The sequence below is a fragment of the Anopheles merus genome, chromosome 2L (assembly GCF_017562075.2).
Source record: "Anopheles merus strain MAF chromosome 2L, AmerM5.1, whole genome shotgun sequence".
Classification (NCBI taxonomy): Eukaryota; Metazoa; Arthropoda; class Insecta; order Diptera; family Culicidae; genus Anopheles; species Anopheles merus.
This window is the reverse complement of record NC_054083.1, coordinates 33,266,403-33,285,754: the sequence shown is the minus strand read 5'-3', so window position 1 is coordinate 33,285,754 and position 19,352 is coordinate 33,266,403. Positions and strand designations below refer to the sequence as shown.

General features: G+C 47.4%; 1 protein-coding gene across 1 annotated transcript; it reads left to right on the top strand.

Annotated features, from left to right (window-relative positions):
* The first annotated feature begins 1,290 nt into the window (after positions 1-1,290).
* On the top strand, positions 1,291-18,123 carry LOC121593452 (carcinine transporter). The gene is made up of 7 exons (XM_041915786.1): positions 1,291-2,681; positions 10,300-10,534; positions 10,619-10,877; positions 15,484-15,676; positions 15,748-16,181; positions 16,276-16,624; positions 16,696-18,123. Exons 1-7 carry the CDS (start codon positions 2,197-2,199, stop codon positions 16,898-16,900), a joined length of 2,160 nt encoding a protein of 719 aa, XP_041771720.1. The 5' UTR covers positions 1,291-2,196; the 3' UTR covers positions 16,901-18,123.
* Positions 18,124-19,352: the final 1,229 nt, after the last annotated feature.

The window sequence follows — 19,352 nt, the reverse complement described above, 5'->3', positions numbered from 1 at the left end:
TTATACAGATGCAGTCACGGAATAATGGAATCGATCAGGCCAGACGAATGCGTGAAGCAAAACCCGCTAATGTTGTTCTAAAAATTATACAGAATAAAAACGTTCACCATTTAGGTTAGCCGCCTTTGGCAACGGAACCGCTCATAGTAAACGTTCTTAGTGGAATGTGAATTCAAATTAAGAGGAATCAATCAAAAACGACCCCTCTGCGTACATCCCTTTACTCAGCTGTAGAGTTGAACGGTGCTCAACAATATTATTTGCGATTTCTCGTGCTGTAGTAGCCTATGTTTTCACAGGCAAAAACACGCCACGTGTTAAATGTTTCACAGTTAATGCGTTGTTGGCTGGCCAGCCGCGGATGGGAAATTGGCAAGCGCGCCAAAACAATGAGCATCAAGTGTATATACATAGCTTCATTTTTCGACACGTGTTTCCCTTTTTTCCGTGCAAAACCATGTGCCAAACCGAAATCCCTGGCCCATGGGTGCTAATGGAAATTGGCAATCGGTTTTTGGAAACACTCGTGCAAATATGTAATGCTATTACGAGAAAAAAGCGAACCTATCGCACCCCGCTTAGAAGTGTTACGGGCCAGGGTGTCGGGGATTTACAGCGGGAAAATTTAAAACAAATTATTACTAGACACGTTTCAAAAATCCAAAACTTTGCTGCTGTCGTCCGATCCTTTGTGCGTTGAACGTTGAATTTTCCCCCATGAGGCAGAAACGATTGCTTTGCGTGAGTCATAGTGTGAGTGTTGCTGAACACAGCTAAGACCATTATGTGCATCAGTAAATATCCCGGGGGGCAGCTGTTGTTCCCTTCCATAAAGTCGGTTGTAAAAAGGTTGGGAAAATCCAGCCGTATCATAGCAGGTCTCTGCCGGGTTTGCGCGGGTCATACTGTGCCCGTACCGATTCCGTCAACCCTGCCGACCCAGAGGATCACTCCTCTACAGTGCGCTCGAACGTACTGAGAGCGAAGCTGGTTTTTCGAAACCGTTGAGCGAGAGAGCGGCCGGCTTCATGACGCGCTTCAAACGGGGCAATCGAATGGAGGGGTAGTGGTAAGCCGGATTGAACCGATCGTGCCGTCTCTCGCCTGTACGATCGTGTCTTATGATGGGTAGCGGGGGTAAGAAGGTGTACCATAAACGCATACACACTCACGTGCACGAAAAAAGCCACCTAACAAACGGGGTGCGATAGAAGAATGGCTCAGCTACCTGTGTACACGTACCGCAGGTAAGGTAAGCTCAGTACCACTGGCCAAAGCCCCAGACAGAAGAGTCTACGCACTGGTGGCAAGCGGTGTACAGTACCTGTGTGTGGATCTGCGTTCTACTGTGGCCAGACGGAGACGGAGCACCTCGATCTCGGAAAAGCGCGTATCCTTCGGAGCGAGATCGGGCCGTCTAGACGGAGCCCGAGAGATCGAGCGATCTGCGAGTGTGTCACACCGTCTCTCACGCACCTGTAGCAGCAGCAGCAGCAGCGACAGTAGCAGCGACAAAATCTGTTTGCTCTCAGCTCAGAGATCTCGGCTCTCCGCAACGGGTCCGCTAATAGCCCTATATATCCTCGGTGCGGCATCGAACCGGACTCAATTAAACGTCCGATCCGCACACTACCCGGTCGAGCTGAAGCTGCTTGAAGCTGAGTGAGGCCGCTTGAAAACAGCGCACTTGCGTGGTTCAGAACAAGAAACATAAAAGATAGATCGCGATTTTGTTTGTTTGTTACGACCCCTGTCGCTTACGGATGTTTAGCGCGCGCAAACACCGTACTGGATAGGTTAGTAGTAGCAAAAAAAAAAAGATCGTGTAACCAGTGACCAGGAGTGAAGTACCACGAAAAGTGTGCCTGTATATTGTTGCGGTTCTGCAAAATAGCCGTACCCGGAAGGAATCGAGTAAAATATGCAACAACAGTAAAAGATTCGAGAAAGTGTGAGCAAACGCGGACAACCCAGTGTATTTGTGTGTGTGTCCCATTGCCTCTATAGTTCTTCCGCAAAGTGAGTGTATATCCTTCGCATTTAAGTGTGCAAGTGGGTGTATGTGTGTGATTTTTCACCAAAACTAAAGCGCACTTCATAGTGAAGACGAAAACGAAACTACTCTAAAACACTATACCAGTGCACACATAGCACCAGGATATATACACACGTGTTGAAACACCCCTTCAAAACAAAATGACGCCCAAACCAGAGGAAAGCATTCCGGTCGTGCACGTCGGCGACGAGCGGGAGCTGAACGAGCCGAGCCTAAACAACAGTGCCAGCCTGAGCAATCTAAGCGCTAACCTGAAGCTGAACGCCTTCATCAACAATGGCTTCGTGAGCGACTGTGCCCAGGCGGCGGAGAAGCAGGCCGGCAAGGAACAGGAGGACGAGCTGCGCAAGGAGACAAAGAACAGCAACCAGCATGGTGTCGTGATGGTGGCCACCAATGGCGCCAGCACGGGGGCAGCAGTAGCCGAAAAACCGGTCGTAGACTTTGACGATCTGCTGCCACACGTGGGCGAGTTTGGCCGATATCAGAAGATACTGTTCCTGCTGATGATACCGTTCGCGTTCTTTGTGGCGTTCGTGTACTTTTCGCAAATTTTCATCACCCTCGTGCCGGAGGAGCACTGGTGCTACGTGCCGGAACTGCAGCACCTGTCCGTGGAAGAAAGGTACGTGTGCTTTAGCGTGTGTTTGTGAGTAGTAGTAGTAGTAGTAGTAGTAGTACTAGAGTTCGTAGTTAGTAGTGGTTGCCTTGGTCAGTATCATGCTACGCCATCACGATAGTTCTTTGGTTCGATGAGTTCCATGGCACAATCGTCCCCCGATCGAGGGTTTTAAGCACTCTTTTGAGTGTGTGTAAGTGAACTTTAAGCACTAATCGTGGTTCGGACGTCGTGTCGTCACAGCCAGCACACCCACACGTAAGGTTGTGCATACGACGGTGCCCTCTAAGTACGCGATCGCGGCAAGGTGTCCGCATATGATGCGCCTGCCTCGTCCGTTGTGTTTTGTCCATAGCGTCGAAGCGTCTCTGAACTAAGCCCGCTAGAGCGTGGCCATACATACACACACACACGGACACTCTTTTGTCGTTGGTGAGGTGATGACGGGCGCGGATTGTGATCGACGGTAGAAGCAGCAGCAATGGCTCTGTCAAGGTTTTTTTTGCCGATGTGTTTGGGGGTTTCTTCTACAGCCGTTTTTTTCTCTAAAACGAAACACATACAAAAACACAGCAATGCATCACGATCACCTGTTGCCATATGGTGTGTGTCGTTGCATGTTGGTGGGAAATATTAAAAAACAAACAACAAAAAACGCTTTCTATTGATTTCGATCGATCGAAGGATGTACCACACAGGCTGTGGCATACAGTTTGGACACAGATTACCTTTGTGACTTGTGCCTTTTCGGCTGGATGTACTTGCAAGTTCACACTGCATGGCCGCACTCGGCACTGATCTTGCGGTTGGCGGTGTGAAATTCCAGCCTAAAGATCACGCTGGCTTCCGTGTACTGCTACGACCTGCAAGCATGACTCAGTGCACTGGTGCATTACGTTCGACCGCAGACGAGACGCACAAACCCGCTGCACACAATTTACTTCCTCATTCAGCGCCAAAGCAAGGTCTATTAAATGTAGCATTTTCTTTCAAGAATAAAATGCACTCATCGTGTGTGTTGCAGTAGCAAAAACCTCCCTTCGCGTTGCAATGCTGCACAAACGGGGTGCATTGATTCCGTTGCTGGCGGCCGCTAAGTGCACTGTGCGCGGTACACCACACATGCCGGATCTCAGACACTTCCTTTTTGTTTTGCTTTGCTTCGCTTCGCGCATTAGTAGCATCGCGTTTACTACAAATCATTGAGGCAGAGCTTGTGCCATTGACGTTTGCAATGCACAAACGGCACAAAGTACAACGTACGTAAAGCGACGTGCTATGGACGTGTACTTACAAATAGCTGCAGCCCGTGCATAAAAGTTCTTGGATCGCTCGTTCAAGCGATGTGTATTTGTACAACCCGCCGTGACATGGTACAGCATGTTTGTCATGCTTTCTGCCACCAGCAAAAAGCTTCTATTTTCGGTGTAATTTTGCTCGCACAACGTCAACTGGTTGCAACAGCCAAACGGCCACATTGACCCTGAAGTGTCAATATGTATGGGCAGATGAGCCCATAATTATTCGCAATTGTTTTGTGAGTACGCTTCTAGCTTCCAAAATCATACCCTCTTTACGCAATCTGCTTGGCCATGCCAAGTTTCCACTGGCATGCTTCATTTGAGCTGCGTGGTTCGATCGTTTAATTTGGCGCTCTCGAGCCATCTCGGTTAATTGCCGGTCCATCGGTCTCTCTATCGACACCCTCCCGGCGTGTGTGTGTGTGGTTATTGTTGTGTGCGATCAATTACTGATCGATTGATCCGCGAGGCTCATCCACTTCCAAACAAACGAATCAAACGGCCCGCTTGGGGGGAAAAAAGAGCGCCACCAAATTTTAAGCACGCGCGATGCACTATTCGAAAAGTTTCAACTTCAACTTGACCCAAATTCGAGGTAACGCACCTTGCGCGACCGGCAAACGTGTTTTTCCCCGCGTAGCCAAACCTGCGCAAGCAGCTACCGTGTGGCTGTCTGCCTGCTTGCTTGCTTGCTTGCTTAGCTTTGCGACAAACTGTGTGCTTGAGACCCAATGTGGCAAAGAATCGCAACGGATCACGCCAATTAAGCCTGCAGCAGAAATTGAAGTTCAAAGACGCACTACTCCGCGTCCGAGTGCGGGAAATAAGCAGCCGGACAACGCACACCACTCGGCACACTCACCCCGCACGGCCCGTTTGCCATTCCCGTCAAGGTTTGAGCCGATTTCACACAGAAAAGCGCTCTTCCCCCTTTTGTGCCTCCGATAAGTGTCGACTCATCTCGGCTCAACATTTTTCCTTCAGATCGGGCGGGGACTGTTGTTCTGGTGGGTGTCAGCTTGTTTAAGGTCAAACTGGGCCTCTTGGACGTCTCAGTGCATCGTGTGCGCTCTGACAGGTGCGTATAATGTGCAGCAAAAGGTGTTTTCATTCTGGCGAGAGGCTAACCAACCTCCTCCTCCCAAGAACTCAAAGCGCGAATTGCGTGCGCAGTTTTGATTGAAATACCGCACGCCTAGGTTAAGGCCGGAACGGGGTGGGTGTGCTGGTGTGTGATCGATCGTGAGTAATCGAATGCCGCCGCCCCGTTAGCAGGTTGCTTGATACTATCGTGCTATATAGGTAAAAATGCTTAAGCTCATGCTGACCACTACTCCCGTGTCAAAACACGTTCGCTGCTAGAGCAGTGCACACACACACAGAGGGGGCCGCCGCCGGTCCCCACCAGCAAACAAGATGGCCTCATTTATCTATGCTCGTTGTGAAATAGACATTTCGCAACGGCACACGGCGCAAGTAGCACCAACGATGACGACGGGTTTCGGGGCGGCCGTATTGGAAATCCCCTTGCACTGTGTGCAGTAACAGTACACGCTTTATTGTGAAATTCCACTGGAAATGCTCAAAACATTCAAGGACTTTTGGCGCATGTCGCGATGAGCCTTTGGACGGTTTACAAGTCACAAGTACACTTGTGCACTGCTACTGGCAAGAAGAAACAGCAAGAGTCCTTAACAAAAAACGGTCCACACAAACACACACACACACACATGATATTGGCAAGCTAATCGAGTTGTTCTGATCTACAATTCAGGCCTAATCCTTGCAAGCAATCGAACGCCACCGCAGCTGCATTAATTGAGTTTATGTTGCAGCGCAAACATGGGCAGTGGGCCTCCGCCTTCGGCCATTGTTGTTTGCACACATGGTTGCACCGGGCGTCTTGCGGCTTGCGCACGCCGCCCGAGCGCACCAACCGCGCCGGTGCACGCCTCGTGATGAAAACGGATGAGCTTGTAGTGATCGGGTAGAATATGGCTACAAAAATTGAGAACGGCTCTTGACGTATGCCCTACCCCCCGCAGAGGGACCTTGAGGGTACAGCAATTAAGCTGTACTGCACAGTGGCAGCACTCCTCCTCCCAAACAGCAGCACACGTGAATGTTGGCAATGTGCAGAACTTGCCGCGCATTGCATTGGCGCGTGCTCGTGGCGCTTTGGCGCTGTGTTGTATGTTTTTTTTATGGAGTAGAAAAACCGGCCACACCGCGCGTTGAAATCCGGACCATTGTCAGGTTTATGTGTGTATGTTTGCTTTGAGGGTCATGCCGCGCGCCACACTTAAGCTCACGGTGCGAGGGGAGAGGGCTATACCCCAGCTACACTCGAGTGAAAGTCCGAGGTGAGTAAGTCAAGCCAAGTGCAGGCGCAAACCTACCTCTAGAACTACTTCTACCGGGCCACCCCACCTGGTATTTGTGAGGGGGGGAAGGAGCAATTTACGGTAATCAAACATGTGTTACACATTGGGTGTGACATAACGTATGTGTGTCTGTGTTGTTCATGGAATTCCACACCACACTAGGAAGTTCAAGCGTTGTCCAACGACCTATTTATCTAGCGCGGCCCCACACCAAGTGTCATGGTCGGTCACGTGGTAAAGGGTATTTGGGGCGAATGGCTCTCTATCACTGCTGCCGCTAGGAAGTGGTTCCAAATTGTGTCTTTTAAAAACGGTTTGACAACTGCCCGACCGTCCGATGCGGCGATGCCGTAATACAGAACACAAAACCCATCCAAGCGGGAGATCCATTAATCGGGGCACCGCCAGCAGCAATCTAGATAAGGAATGGGGAAGCCCCATTTCGTACATCAACCCCGGCGCTCGTCCCGGAAATGAAGACAGGAAGCAGAACGACCGAAATTGGTAGTAGAGCGGTAAAGGTACGGAAGGATCGTTTCGATCGATGGTAACCATATGTGCTGTAACTGCGTAACTTTTTTGCTTTTGTCTGTTGTGTACCACGCGGGGTGTTACGTGTTCAAAAAACAAACCAATCCTTCTCATGTCCGTTCCGTTACGGCTTTTATGACGCGCTGACGTCATTGCTTAACCGTCTTGCCAGCCCCATGATGTGGTACAATTGCAGGATCCGTCCGCAGGAAACATCCGGGATGGTCGCTTGCGTCAGAAGCAACAAAATCGTGCCCAAGTTGATTTGCAAAGGACACACGCGTGGAAGGAGCGCACCTTTGCACTTGATTGATAGACGGGTGAGATGATGGTTTAGATTCGTGAAGTTCGTGATTCGTTTCAACATCCGGAGGTCAGTCAATGGATGTGTTTCCTTCAAAGCCTTTTGGCAAACGAGAAGCTTCTGAGAAGAATGATTAGTTTACTTTCCATCTGTTTTGTACATGGAGAATGTAAATTAGTATAATTTATGGCAAATGCAGACACAGACATGTTTATTGATTGTTTTATTCGATCAACATAAAACCACACATAAAACTTGTTTGTTTTGGCTTCAACTGTATTCAAAACTGATGTCAACTGGATGGAATTTCTAGAACTGTCGTAATTCACTCGGATATTCATGCTGTTGGCATAAATATCGTCAACAGCGAAAGGATTGCGCTAAGGGAGAAACAACACCCGACCCACCCCAAACGAAACTGAAACAAAACAACCTCAGACACACATAACCGAGAGAAGAAAATAAACACCACCCAGTCGCAAATTGAAAGTGTTTTTTTAATGCCTGTCACCAAACAAGTCACCGTGTACGGCGGGAGGGGAAGTGTTTTTGCCAATATAAAACCGCTTGAGAGGTACCGGTCGCGGACAAACGCGTCATCGCGACATTGGACAGCTTCCAAAAAAGTTGTCCAAAATCATGCAAATCGCTTGAATCCCTTGAAACGAAAAAGCGCAAACAGGCACACAATTGAAACAATCGATAAACCCCGTCAAGGCGGATAATCTGGTAGATCTGGTCCACCTTTGCCGCTGGGGATTATAAATGATTCAAATGATCTGCATTGACATATCGCAAGGTGTCGAAAGAATTGTTCTATGATACCACACTCCTAAATAGAAGCGTGCACCTTAATTAGCTAAGATAGGGGCGAAAAAAGTCTAAACGCTCAACTCACCTCACTTCTCCTTCCGCTTACAAAGGAACACAACGCGTCCGAACACGCGGGACAAAAACGCACGCAATACAGATGCGGAAATAGAGCCACAGAGCAACAACAACAGCAAAACAACGCTGACCGCAACCAACTACCACCTGCCTAATGGTTTGACCATAGCCGTGAAAAAGGGCTTCCCTTTCAATGCTGTTCCGCTGGCATGGGGAGCGATCACCGGCCGATGCTGTTGTTTAATAAACCTTGAAATTCGATTAAAAAATCCATTCCTCTTAGACGTGCGTCTCCGTGTCCGGGTGCCGTGGCAAGAAAACAAGAGAACACGCGCACACACACACAAACAGGCCGGTAGAACGGTTTGTCTTTGGCGTGAAACGAATCGTTTGTCTTCGGAAGTGCGGTGTCCATGGTTTGGGGCTACTTCCCGACGCCCTAGCAGAGCTAGTAGACTTCAGCAGAAGTTATTGTTTAATTCAATTTCCGTCTACAATGTGCCAATGAGTTCTTGATTAAGGGCGATTGAAGAATGGTTTGGTCAAACTACGACAGACGGGTGTTTGGCGTTTGGGACGCCGTATAGAGGAACATATCTTGAACACGATCACGATTCTGAACATGATCTTGACAGCTAGCGAGAGGGGCATTGGAGTAAATATTGATATCTTTTTTCAATAATCAAGGGCTCGCATTTGTTTGCTATGGGCGATCTTTAGTCACGAATTTAGATAATTTGACAATCAAGTTTTTTTTCGTTTCTAGAACCAGATATCTGTGCTGAGACTCGCGCTGTAAAAACTGGTTAATTGCGTGAGGACCATGCCTTTAATTTATGCTGCCCTGTCAATCTTGACTTTCAGCAAAATACATTTGTCATGACGGACTTCCTGACTTCCTTTGCCCATTCCGAATGTCTTCCCCTTGACTCCAGCAATGAAGGATTAGCCAAAAGTTGCCAAAAAAAAAAACACAAACAGAGTCATTGTGTTGCTAAACCTGTTTAACGGCTTACAGTATTCTCGCACATTCCGCGGCACCTTTTTTTATTACAGCTTTTGCTTCGCGACCAAGTCTGTAAGGGTTTTCATAAATAATAGCCTTTTTAGCACTGCAGTCAAATGAGCGACACGGAGACATTAATTATCCGAAGCTAATAAACGCCCTCTTGTTGCTAACCAACCCAAACCCGCAGCTACTTTATAACCTCAATAAGCTAACCGGGCGGTTTGGCGGTTAGCTGAAGGAGGCGCTCTCTAATGGTTTCTCGGTTGCCCTGGGTCCTGCAGCGCCAGTTCCGCCAGTTTGAACTTCCGGGTACTGGGCTTACAGTTCAATTCCACTGTTTGCATTCGCACTGCAAGAAGTCGTGGTAAAACGGAACTTGGCCCCTTTGCCGGCGAAACGGCGATTGATTAGAAATTGATTCTACGATGGTTTTAGGGGAGGTAGAGGCCTTTGGATTGCCGGATCGGAACTTTGAAGCCAACATCAAGCTAAGGGTGAATTGACTCGCTATGGATCGTGAAAATTGATCAACGAAATGGAATTTGCAACCGCACATTGGGTCTGACGTGAAAAAAAACAACCAAACAAGAACCACGATAGTCAGAAAGGATCAAATTACTATCATTTGTGTTTTTGCCTTCTCATCGATTCTTGACAGCAGCGTCTGTTGTGTTCTAATAATAAATCTTGTACCGATTTGCAAAAGCAACAAATGTTAGCTTCGACACACACACGTGCAAAAGCTAACTCTCATTCCTGCTCATTCCAATTATCTCCTGGAACCACCTCAACGGTTCATTGACTGTGCTCGCGAGTGAAGGGAAACCAAATCCCGGGAGCCAGCCCGGGTACCTAGGTAGGAGCAATGACTTTCGTAGCATCTCAAGGATGCACAAGCATAGCAAACGATCGCCTTTTTCTTTGTTCCGTGTCTGCTGGACTGCTCATCAGTGTGCTAGAAGAAGCGAACGGTTCTGTTTTTTACGTGATTTTGCACATGATCTTCATCTTCGCACGAATGGAGGTTGCTGTTCCCCAATGCCTAACTATCGTGTACACATAGAAACTGCCACCAGCCACCACAACAACAACAAGATTGTGTGACTGGTGGCCGTAAACGTGAGCAGAGTAATTCCCCATCCAACGATAGCCATCCTTGTTTGTTAACAACCTGCCTTTCCTTTGCCTCTTTCCCTTTCAACTCCAGACGAGCATTAGCCATTCCCGTGGACGAGTCGTACAGAGCAGAGCTGGACGCTGGTGTGGTCGGCGATGGAAGCCCACCGATCAGCTACAGCAAGTGTACGATGTATGCCGTTAACTTCACCGAGGTGCTCGCCAACAACATACGCAAAGCGGATCCGTCCTGGCCGACGCAACCCTGCCGGCACGGCTGGGAGTACAACTTTACGGACGTACCGTATCAAACCGCTGCAACGGATGTAAGTAAACGAGCGGGAGGCAGGCGACAAGGGACAAAGGAAGTAGTGTGAAGTTATTAATGGGATCTTTCTTTCGTTGCACAGTTCGAATGGGTCTGCGATCATGCCTATCTGCCGACGTTGGCTCAGTCCATCTTCTTCCTGGGCGCGATCGTCGGTGGCCTGCTGTTCGGCTGGATTGCGGATCGCTACGGGCGCATTCCCGCCCTGGCCGGGTGCAATCTCATCGGCTTTGCGGCCGGTGTCGCTACCGCATTCGTCGGCAACTTCTGGCAGTTCAGCTTGTGCCGGTTTCTGGTCGGATTTGCCTTCGACAACTGCTTCACCATGATGTACATTTTAGGTAAGGACTTACATCAGAACACACATTTTTCATTTTATATGCTTATAATATCAATTTACAAGCCACATGTGATGCCCCAGATACAATTCTAATACACACAATCCTTGCCTAGAACTAGAGACAGACAGGTGGGGTTTTTGCTGTCCGAACTAATTCTAACCCTTCATTCTAACCAAACCAACGCATGGTTGCGTGTGAGAATGACTGGCAGTGGCCGGCACATGCATGCACTGTTTGCACTTTGATGCGACCTTATTAAACGTATTTAATGCCTTCCCCAGCCGGCAAACCCCACCAAAGGCTCATCCGCACCGCTCGATTCCTCGGGCAGCCGGTTGGTGAGCGAAGGTGATTGCCTTGGAATGGGAAGGATTTATGGTGCCGTGTACTACAAGCCTTCTACCGGTGCTTGGTGCTAGAATGCATACAAATATAGACTAGGTAATGTGGCATCGGTTACCCACATAGTTCATGAAGAATGTAACTCTTACTACAAGTAGCACGAGAGCACAAAATGACAAAATGTCGCGATTTCATTAAGATACCCAAAGGAACCTTAACAACTCGCACCAATTAGCACACTTAGCACGTGCTACAGCACGCTCATTCGATTAGATCAAGTCCACCACAGATAAGCGACAACCGTAACTACATAAGTTAATCGTGTCAAAGAATGCGTTCGGCAGCGTGTACTTAACCCGATTCCATCTCGATCACTTGTCGGTCGGCCGGTACCGATCGTGCTATTGAGCAATTAATTTACACCACAGGTTAGTAATTTAACACTACTGCAATCGTCCGATAAGAGATCAAAATCGTGCATGGTTTTGATTGTAATGCTGCTGCTGCTGCTGCTGCCCGGCATTACGATTGCGTGGAATTGCTAATGAACGTGGGTGATAAATTCAGCGCCGGCAGACAATCCGTTTAGCTTAAACGTAACGATAACCTAATAGACCATTTGTGAAGTCGGGACGGGAAACTTATTGCTGCCTTCCGTGCGCAGGTGCGCCCAGCTATTTGACCACCAGCAAGTAATAAATATTCCCTCAACCGTTTTGTCGATTTTTTAAACGGGTTATTTAATGCATACTCTACATACAATTAGAAGGGTTATTTTTCGTGTCTCCAGCCCAGGTTGGGGATTTTCACACAAACCGGACAGATTTATGATAACGGCAAACAAGCAAAGGCCACCGTTAAACCGACAAATTGAGTTAATATTTTACCGCAGGCAACGTTCTCTACCGCCAGACCGTTGACGATGGTAATGAACGAGAATAAAAAAAAAAGATTTTATGCGACGATTATAACTGCACGACAGGCCCTTCCGTTCGCTCTGTTCGCAATACGTCCCAGTGGGAACACAAAGTAAATGCAATGTGCAAAACACTTTTATTTGCGAAAGGTTCCATGGCGTCGTGTTTAAATGCGTATGACTTCATCGTACGGCGAGAGATAAGGTGACGATAATTACAATGTCTAGAATGGGTCCAACAAAATGCATTCTCATGAAGCTTTTTTTATGAAGCCTCCCATACGAGCTGCGAGTAGTTCTTGACAGAATCTGTGGGCCTGTTACTGTCGATCAATGGAAGTTACGCTCGCAACGTAATAGTCACGATTGTATAATCGCCACGCTGGATCATTTTATGATGTCTTTATTAACCTCACCACTTGATTCAGGTCTCTCTACCACCTTCCATACAGTGCTGTAGACGAGATCTAGACCTTGCGGGTTGGTCGATTTCCGGTGCTTATGCGACCAGCAACTTCGACCTCTTCCAAGTGTTTTGGCTCCGCCATGTCTCTCCGGACGCACACGTCAACACGGGCTGCGGTCACTAACCTAGCACCGTGCACCAAGTTCAAGTACGTTCAGGCAACGGTTACATATGGCCCAGTTAAGGAATGTCAACGCCGTGCAACTTACCATCTGGCAAGGCCATCGGCTAGCAAGTTTGCGCTCAGGCTTTTCGGGCTCCGAAAAGCGATTTCCTTCTGACGCGGGGATCAAAGTGAAGGTCAGAAACCACCAAACATGGTGACTTCATTCATTAAGGCTCCACTGGTCGGCTTGCTTTATGGGGCCCCTTGGGGCACGGAAAGGCTTCCCGTGATGTAAAGGGCCCACAGATCTCTCTCATTGATCAATTCAAACTTGTTCAAAATGTATAGTTCGCTCACCTCATACAACGATCATTGGTTTCGATCAGCGAAGTTTTTCCAGCACCATTGTGCTAGAGCTCCTGCACACAAGAAGCTGATTTTCGTTCCGGTTTTATGATTTCCGCTCCATTTTCGAATGTGAATGTTGCGGTGACCGCGAATTTTTTAAAACACTCAAACCACCACCAGTGCCTCCGCTTCGGATCCGTTCAAGGCCGTCCACGCTTGATGGCCATGTGTTTGTGTGTGTGGACAGCTCCAACCAGTAGCCTCCAGCGTGAGCCAAGTGCAAAACTGTGAGTGAGCTTAACACATAGGAGACGTGGATGCTCATAAAGTACTTCCAATCCTAGCTTCTTCGATTGAGGCGCCCTCATATACCTGGTGAGGTGATTTTCGGCCACTTAATGGTCATTTAAATGTTTCGTATTTTTCTCCTCCATCCATTTTCCTTTCACTATTATGCCTTACACACACTTCATCTGGCCCCGGTGTACTCCAATTCTTGAATGATCCTGCTATTCGGTTCACTATCAAGGGGAGGTGAAAAACTGGCCTGTTATATGAAACGGTTGCGGTATGCTACAGCTGACAGTTAAATTCTTGCTCCCCGCCCGAAGGCCACCAAACAAACGTACACTCCGACAGCTCCGAAGTGAAAGACAAAGAACATCCCGCAACGACCGGCTTGGCGAACGTTCAACGCGAAGGACCATTCTAATTTATGATAAATGGATGGAAGGGTGCTGGGCCGGTTGCAAAAACGAAAAAACGAAAAAGAAATTCAAACAGAATGTTCCGCATAATTTAATGTGCTGCGGTCTCCTCCGTTACGGCGTGACACACCTTCGGACGGGATTCACGGAGACGATAAAATCAGAACGAAGGCTCGACAGAATTTGTCGTAAATTTGTGTTCCATTCTAGTGCCATTTTGCGTGTACCCCGTTAATGGTGTCATTATTGATCGAGATCGTCTACACAGCAGGGAGCGAACAAATGTCCTTGTCATGCCTCTCACTGCCTGCCACGCTAATGGGTATTAGGATCCAGTGCTCAATTTATAGCACTCGTTGCGTACACTACCTGCTGCACAGGATCCCCAAGCCGATGGATCCAAGATCCATATCCGACCGCATCTTTGCAAACAGAGTTCCAATCATCAGTCTCATTTCTCGATGTCAAACTGTGCACAACCAGCACGCTGTTGTTGATTGAGGTCATTTGTACATATTGCCGCCAGGCAACAGTGCCACAACCTGACATCCATAATTTGCCGCCTCAGTTACAAACGTGCGTTCGAATTGGCAATTTAACATAAAACCAGCTCCATGATTATTAAACACCAACCCGTTCCCGGGTTGGGAATTACAATGTCTAGCTCCAATACACCGAGTACGTGAAATGCCAGAACTAGTTATTATCGTGATGATCCACTACTATCCATCAGCAACAGGTGTGCAGTTCCGGATGACCGTATATGCATAATCCCCACTGTCTCGCCCTCCCGCTAACGCCACTGTGCTAGTTACTAATTCTAATGGTGTTGTTCTTGCTCCAATTAGCATACCGTCTGGGCATCATCTCTACCCACCCTCAGCCACCCATTCGAAGTAAACACTTCGTAAGTCCCCCGCACCGTCCCGTTTACACCGAATCGTAATGCATTCGTCCGTCGGTTCGAGTTATTAACACTGAATGGTCATTTCAGTGTAAAAATAAGGCAACAAAAAAAAAGCCGATCCGTACAAATCACAAGTTCGACCTTCGAACGAATGATGTGACAGAATAAATAAACATGTTAATTGATGGAGCAGTGCGTGCGGTGCAAGTGTGCAAAATAGCACCCGCATTTCCTTAACACAATCACCACTGCCCACGCCAACTACGGGGGAACGGGAGGGCGGCTTGGCGTGACCGTAGAGCCAAGACTGTCCTCTAGCAGCAACAGCAGCGGCAAACGCTGAGGAGGAGGTGTTTGACACTAAAAATGCTAAACAACGACGACTGTTGCTGGCGGCAAAGAGAGTTGCGAGATTAGTAACGCCTTCGCTGATAGTAATGCAGCGTTCCTCCCTCGGGCGGATGGATGATGGATATTCATTTGTCCAGATGTGGGACCACAGAGTTAAACAGGTTACACCTGTTGCCCTGCATCAATCATACACTGCTTTTTAAACGATCAACTGTGCGAAGCCGTCCTATGAATATTTCATGTGCTCAGTTTGTCATAATTGTCGATGATTAAATTTGTCAGCCAGAGCAAATATCAGTAGGAAATGTTCACTAGCTTTTATTTGCCAGCTATAGGTCACAGTCTAATGGGCATTTCATGTTGGCTTTCCGGGAATTTCCGTATCTAGCAAATGAGTTGGCAAACTTTTGTAAGCAGCAATTAAAATAACATCCTTTCCAATACCATTTATCTCCCGCTACAGTTCTGGAATACGTTGGCCCGAAATGGCGCACCTTTGTCGCCAACATGTCGATCGCACTGTTCTTCACCACCGCTTCCTGCGCACTGCCCTGGATTGCGTACTATCTGGCAGACTGGAAAACGTTCGCCATTGTCACATCGGCACCGCTTGCTTTGGCCATCCTTACCCCACTGGTGGTACCGGAATCGGCAAGGTAAGCACACCGTTATTCCCTTTCCCCTGAGCTCGGTTTTAATGTAACACCCTCTTTTGCGCCCCTTCTAGATGGCTCGTTTCGCAGGGTAAGATTGACAAAGCCATCGGAATCCTGAAGAAGTTTGAAACGATCAACAAGAAGACGATCGATGCCAAGGTGTATCAGGAGTTCAGTGACAGCTGCGTGCGGCTTCAGGAGGAAGAGGCGGCTAACAGCAACTACTCCGTACTGGATCTGTTCAAGACGCCACGGCTGCGCAACATCACCATCCTGCTGATCGTTATCTGGATGGCCATCTCGCTCGTGTTCGATGGTCACGTGCGTAACGTCGGCTCGCTCGGACTCGATCTCTTCTTCACGTTCACGGTCGCTGCCGCCACCGAGCTGCCGGCCGATACCTTCCTCACTCTGACGCTGGATCGTTGGGGACGGCGATGGTTGGCCTGCGGCACGATGGTCGCCAGCGGGTTGTTCAGTCTGTTCGCCACCATGGTACCGATGGGTAAGTGTTCTGCCGTTCTTGCAGCACGAAGCTGCTTGTTCCCCCTGATCCATTCCTTAAACCCCATGCTCTCTTATTCTCCTACCCTCCTTAGGTGCCTACTCAGCAACGTTGGCGATTTTGGGACGCTTCAGTGTGAACATTTCATACAACATTGGGCTACAGTACGCGGCCGAGCTGCTGCCGACCGTCGTCCGGGCGCAGGGCGTCGCCTTCATCCACATCATGGGCTACGTCGCGAGCATTGTGGCACCGTTCGTCGTCTATCTGGCCAACATCTCGCCCTCCCTGCCGCTGATAGTGCTGGGCATTTTGGGTATCTTCGGGGGACTGCTGTCCCTGCTGCTGCCCGAAACACTTGGACACGACCTGCCGCAAACTCTTGCCGATGGTGAAGAATTCGGACGAGGGCAAAAGATCTGGGACTTCCCCTGTCTCACGAAGTAAGTACTGCCTGCCCGGCGCTGCTCGCAAGATGCGAAGTGCTAATGTTAGTCTGTTTTCCCCTTTGCAGGAAAGTGGATGACGACGATACTTGCGACGATCTGCCCGTGGAGCGATTTACCCGCGCCACGTCCAAGACCTCGATCGGAGCGTCCCTGCGGGCATCGACCCGTGGTGAGCTGTGTTCGAGCATGCTCAACCGTTCGATACGTTCGCGCGTATCGGTCCGCTCACTGGCCCAATGCAAGGAGGAACAGATTTCGGGCGGCGTGTAGAAACCGCTTCCAAACAGCTACCGTCCCATCGGTAGCACGGGTTGCGGAAAGTGCACGGAAAAGTGCATACGCTCCGTTTGTGAGCAGCGTGCACCAACGGTTCCGTTCTAAAAATGTGAAGGATTTTTTTTCTGTTTCGGTTTAATTTGTGTTTTGTTTTAAAAGCGTCAGTGCGTTGTGGTACAATTCTAGTCAACCGTATCGGATGATTTTCAGAGAGAGGTAGCACACACTTGACATAATTAAGTTTTACGCGCTGGGTCATCGGTTAGAGAACGGAGGTGCTGCCCGGTGAAAAGGCGCACAAATAACACCGCATGCCGACATACGCGACCAGGAGCGGCAAAACAGAAATGCGTGCAACAGTTCCTAATACCAGGATATCGAAATTTCACGCAAAAGCACAACGCCATAAGAAAGCAACCGGAGTGGCCAAAATCGATGCATCGAAAAGTATTATCCTTGAAAGCTGCAGCTACGGTGGCAGCAAAATCGAAGAACTATGTGTTTGTTAATTTGTGCAGTGCTAAGGAGCGTATGGTGTAACGCGTCCCAGCAGCATCTCCATACGGCGTAAGCGGGAGTGGTAGGAAGCCGTTTCAGTAAACGCAAAAGTATTACGAGTTCCCCTTTTTTTGGTATAGCGAGTTCGCGAACGCTATTGTATTTAACACGAATAGGAGTACTCACTATCGCTAGGGAATTGAAGCTAATTTATGAGCCAGATTTACGTTAGGATTAATCCAGGATATTAGGGAAGCATCAGGTATGGAAAATGGGTTAGTTGTAAGGCTGTTGGATCCAACAGCAAACTAATCCTTGCCGAATTCGCAAGGACAGTAGACGTATAGTAAGGCAGTGTAGCTACACAAAAAGGCATGCGAAACAGATGACTTAGGATATATTAGGGAAGGAAGGAAACGAGATTTCAATTCAGCAAGGGAAAGACGCTCAGGAAGAAGAGCGCACAGTGTACTAACGAGACACACAGGCAGGCATATTGCAACGTTACGAAAAGTTTTATTTATTCGCCTAATCCTTACCAAACAGTCGTAACAGTTCGAAGCGTGTGCAGGACACGTTCCGAAAGTGGGACGGCTTTTTATGTGATACGGAGGACTTTTGGGATGAAAGAAGACATGGTTGTGACGGTTAAAATTGTTGTAATTTATCCAATGTAATCTCACCGTATCAAGAAAATACAATTACTCAAGCAAAAAGAACATTTACTTGGTGTTATAAGTTTTTTTTAATAAATTGGTGTTCAAACACAAAAGTAATGAAGAAGGAAAACGAATATCCCTTTTTATGAGTTATCGGTATAATGAGCAAATCAAAATGTTATGATAATACTATTTAAAAGACAACATTCATAACGGGAAAAGGTAAAAGAAATTCATTGTTAATCGGTAAGTTAATTATGTCTTTCCTCCTTCTAGTTGATTTCTTCCACCAATGATCCAAAAATATTGATGAGAAATCTTAAACTACGTCAATAAATAATCTAAAGAACCTTTCATGCTGTTTCTTTATAATACACACAAAATTCATAAGAAAATTGGGTATTTTCAGCATTACATTTTACTTGATCTTCTAATCAATTGAAGGGCATGGGAAGGAATTTTTGAAATATTCATAAACTGAATTATGTATGCGCAACCGCGAAAGGAGTTCTAGTATTTGTAAACCAAGAAGATATATTTTCAGGCTATAATACAATAAAAAGATACGCTTCAAATATTAGATGTAAGGAATATGATATGGTAAAGTATCAATATTATTCTCAAGCAGATTAGAAAGAGAATCTCATTTATTCTGAAAGTCTAATTACTCTTATACTGAGCGAGAAACATCGATAAGCGAGCATCATTTTTAAGTTCAGCATGTTCTATGGGATGTATTATACATTCATGAACAAAAGTACCAGTGAATTCAAGCATTCTAGAGACAAAAAACCTTTAAAAAATACTGCAAGGGGACAACATATTTAAATTACTTTACAGTTCGTTGCACACAAGTCGCACTGCAAAATAACGGATTGCTAGCCGTCACCAGTGAGGCGGGAATTGCACCGACCCATTGACGCAAGAGTACAGAGTACAGTTAGTATCATGCGCGTCTTTTGTTTTACAAATTTCAACCGGCATCACATGCGTTCCCATGCAACATCCGGTTGGTTGGTTTTTGTTGAAGAAAGGGAATTTCGTTTTCGGATGTTTTTGGTTTTGTAAGGCAATGTCGAATGTCCGAATTTTGTACCAGTCTGTGCACATCTGGAGCGAGGCCTGTGTAATTTTTTTATGCAAATGTAGCTCTCAAACTCTTTTAAGTGACTTTTTTTCGACTATTCTATACAAAGTATATTAAATAGTCTGAACTGAGCATGAACACAAAATAACAGAAAAGGGGGGAAACATCAACATCAAATTTGTACTCTTCGAAATACCAATAA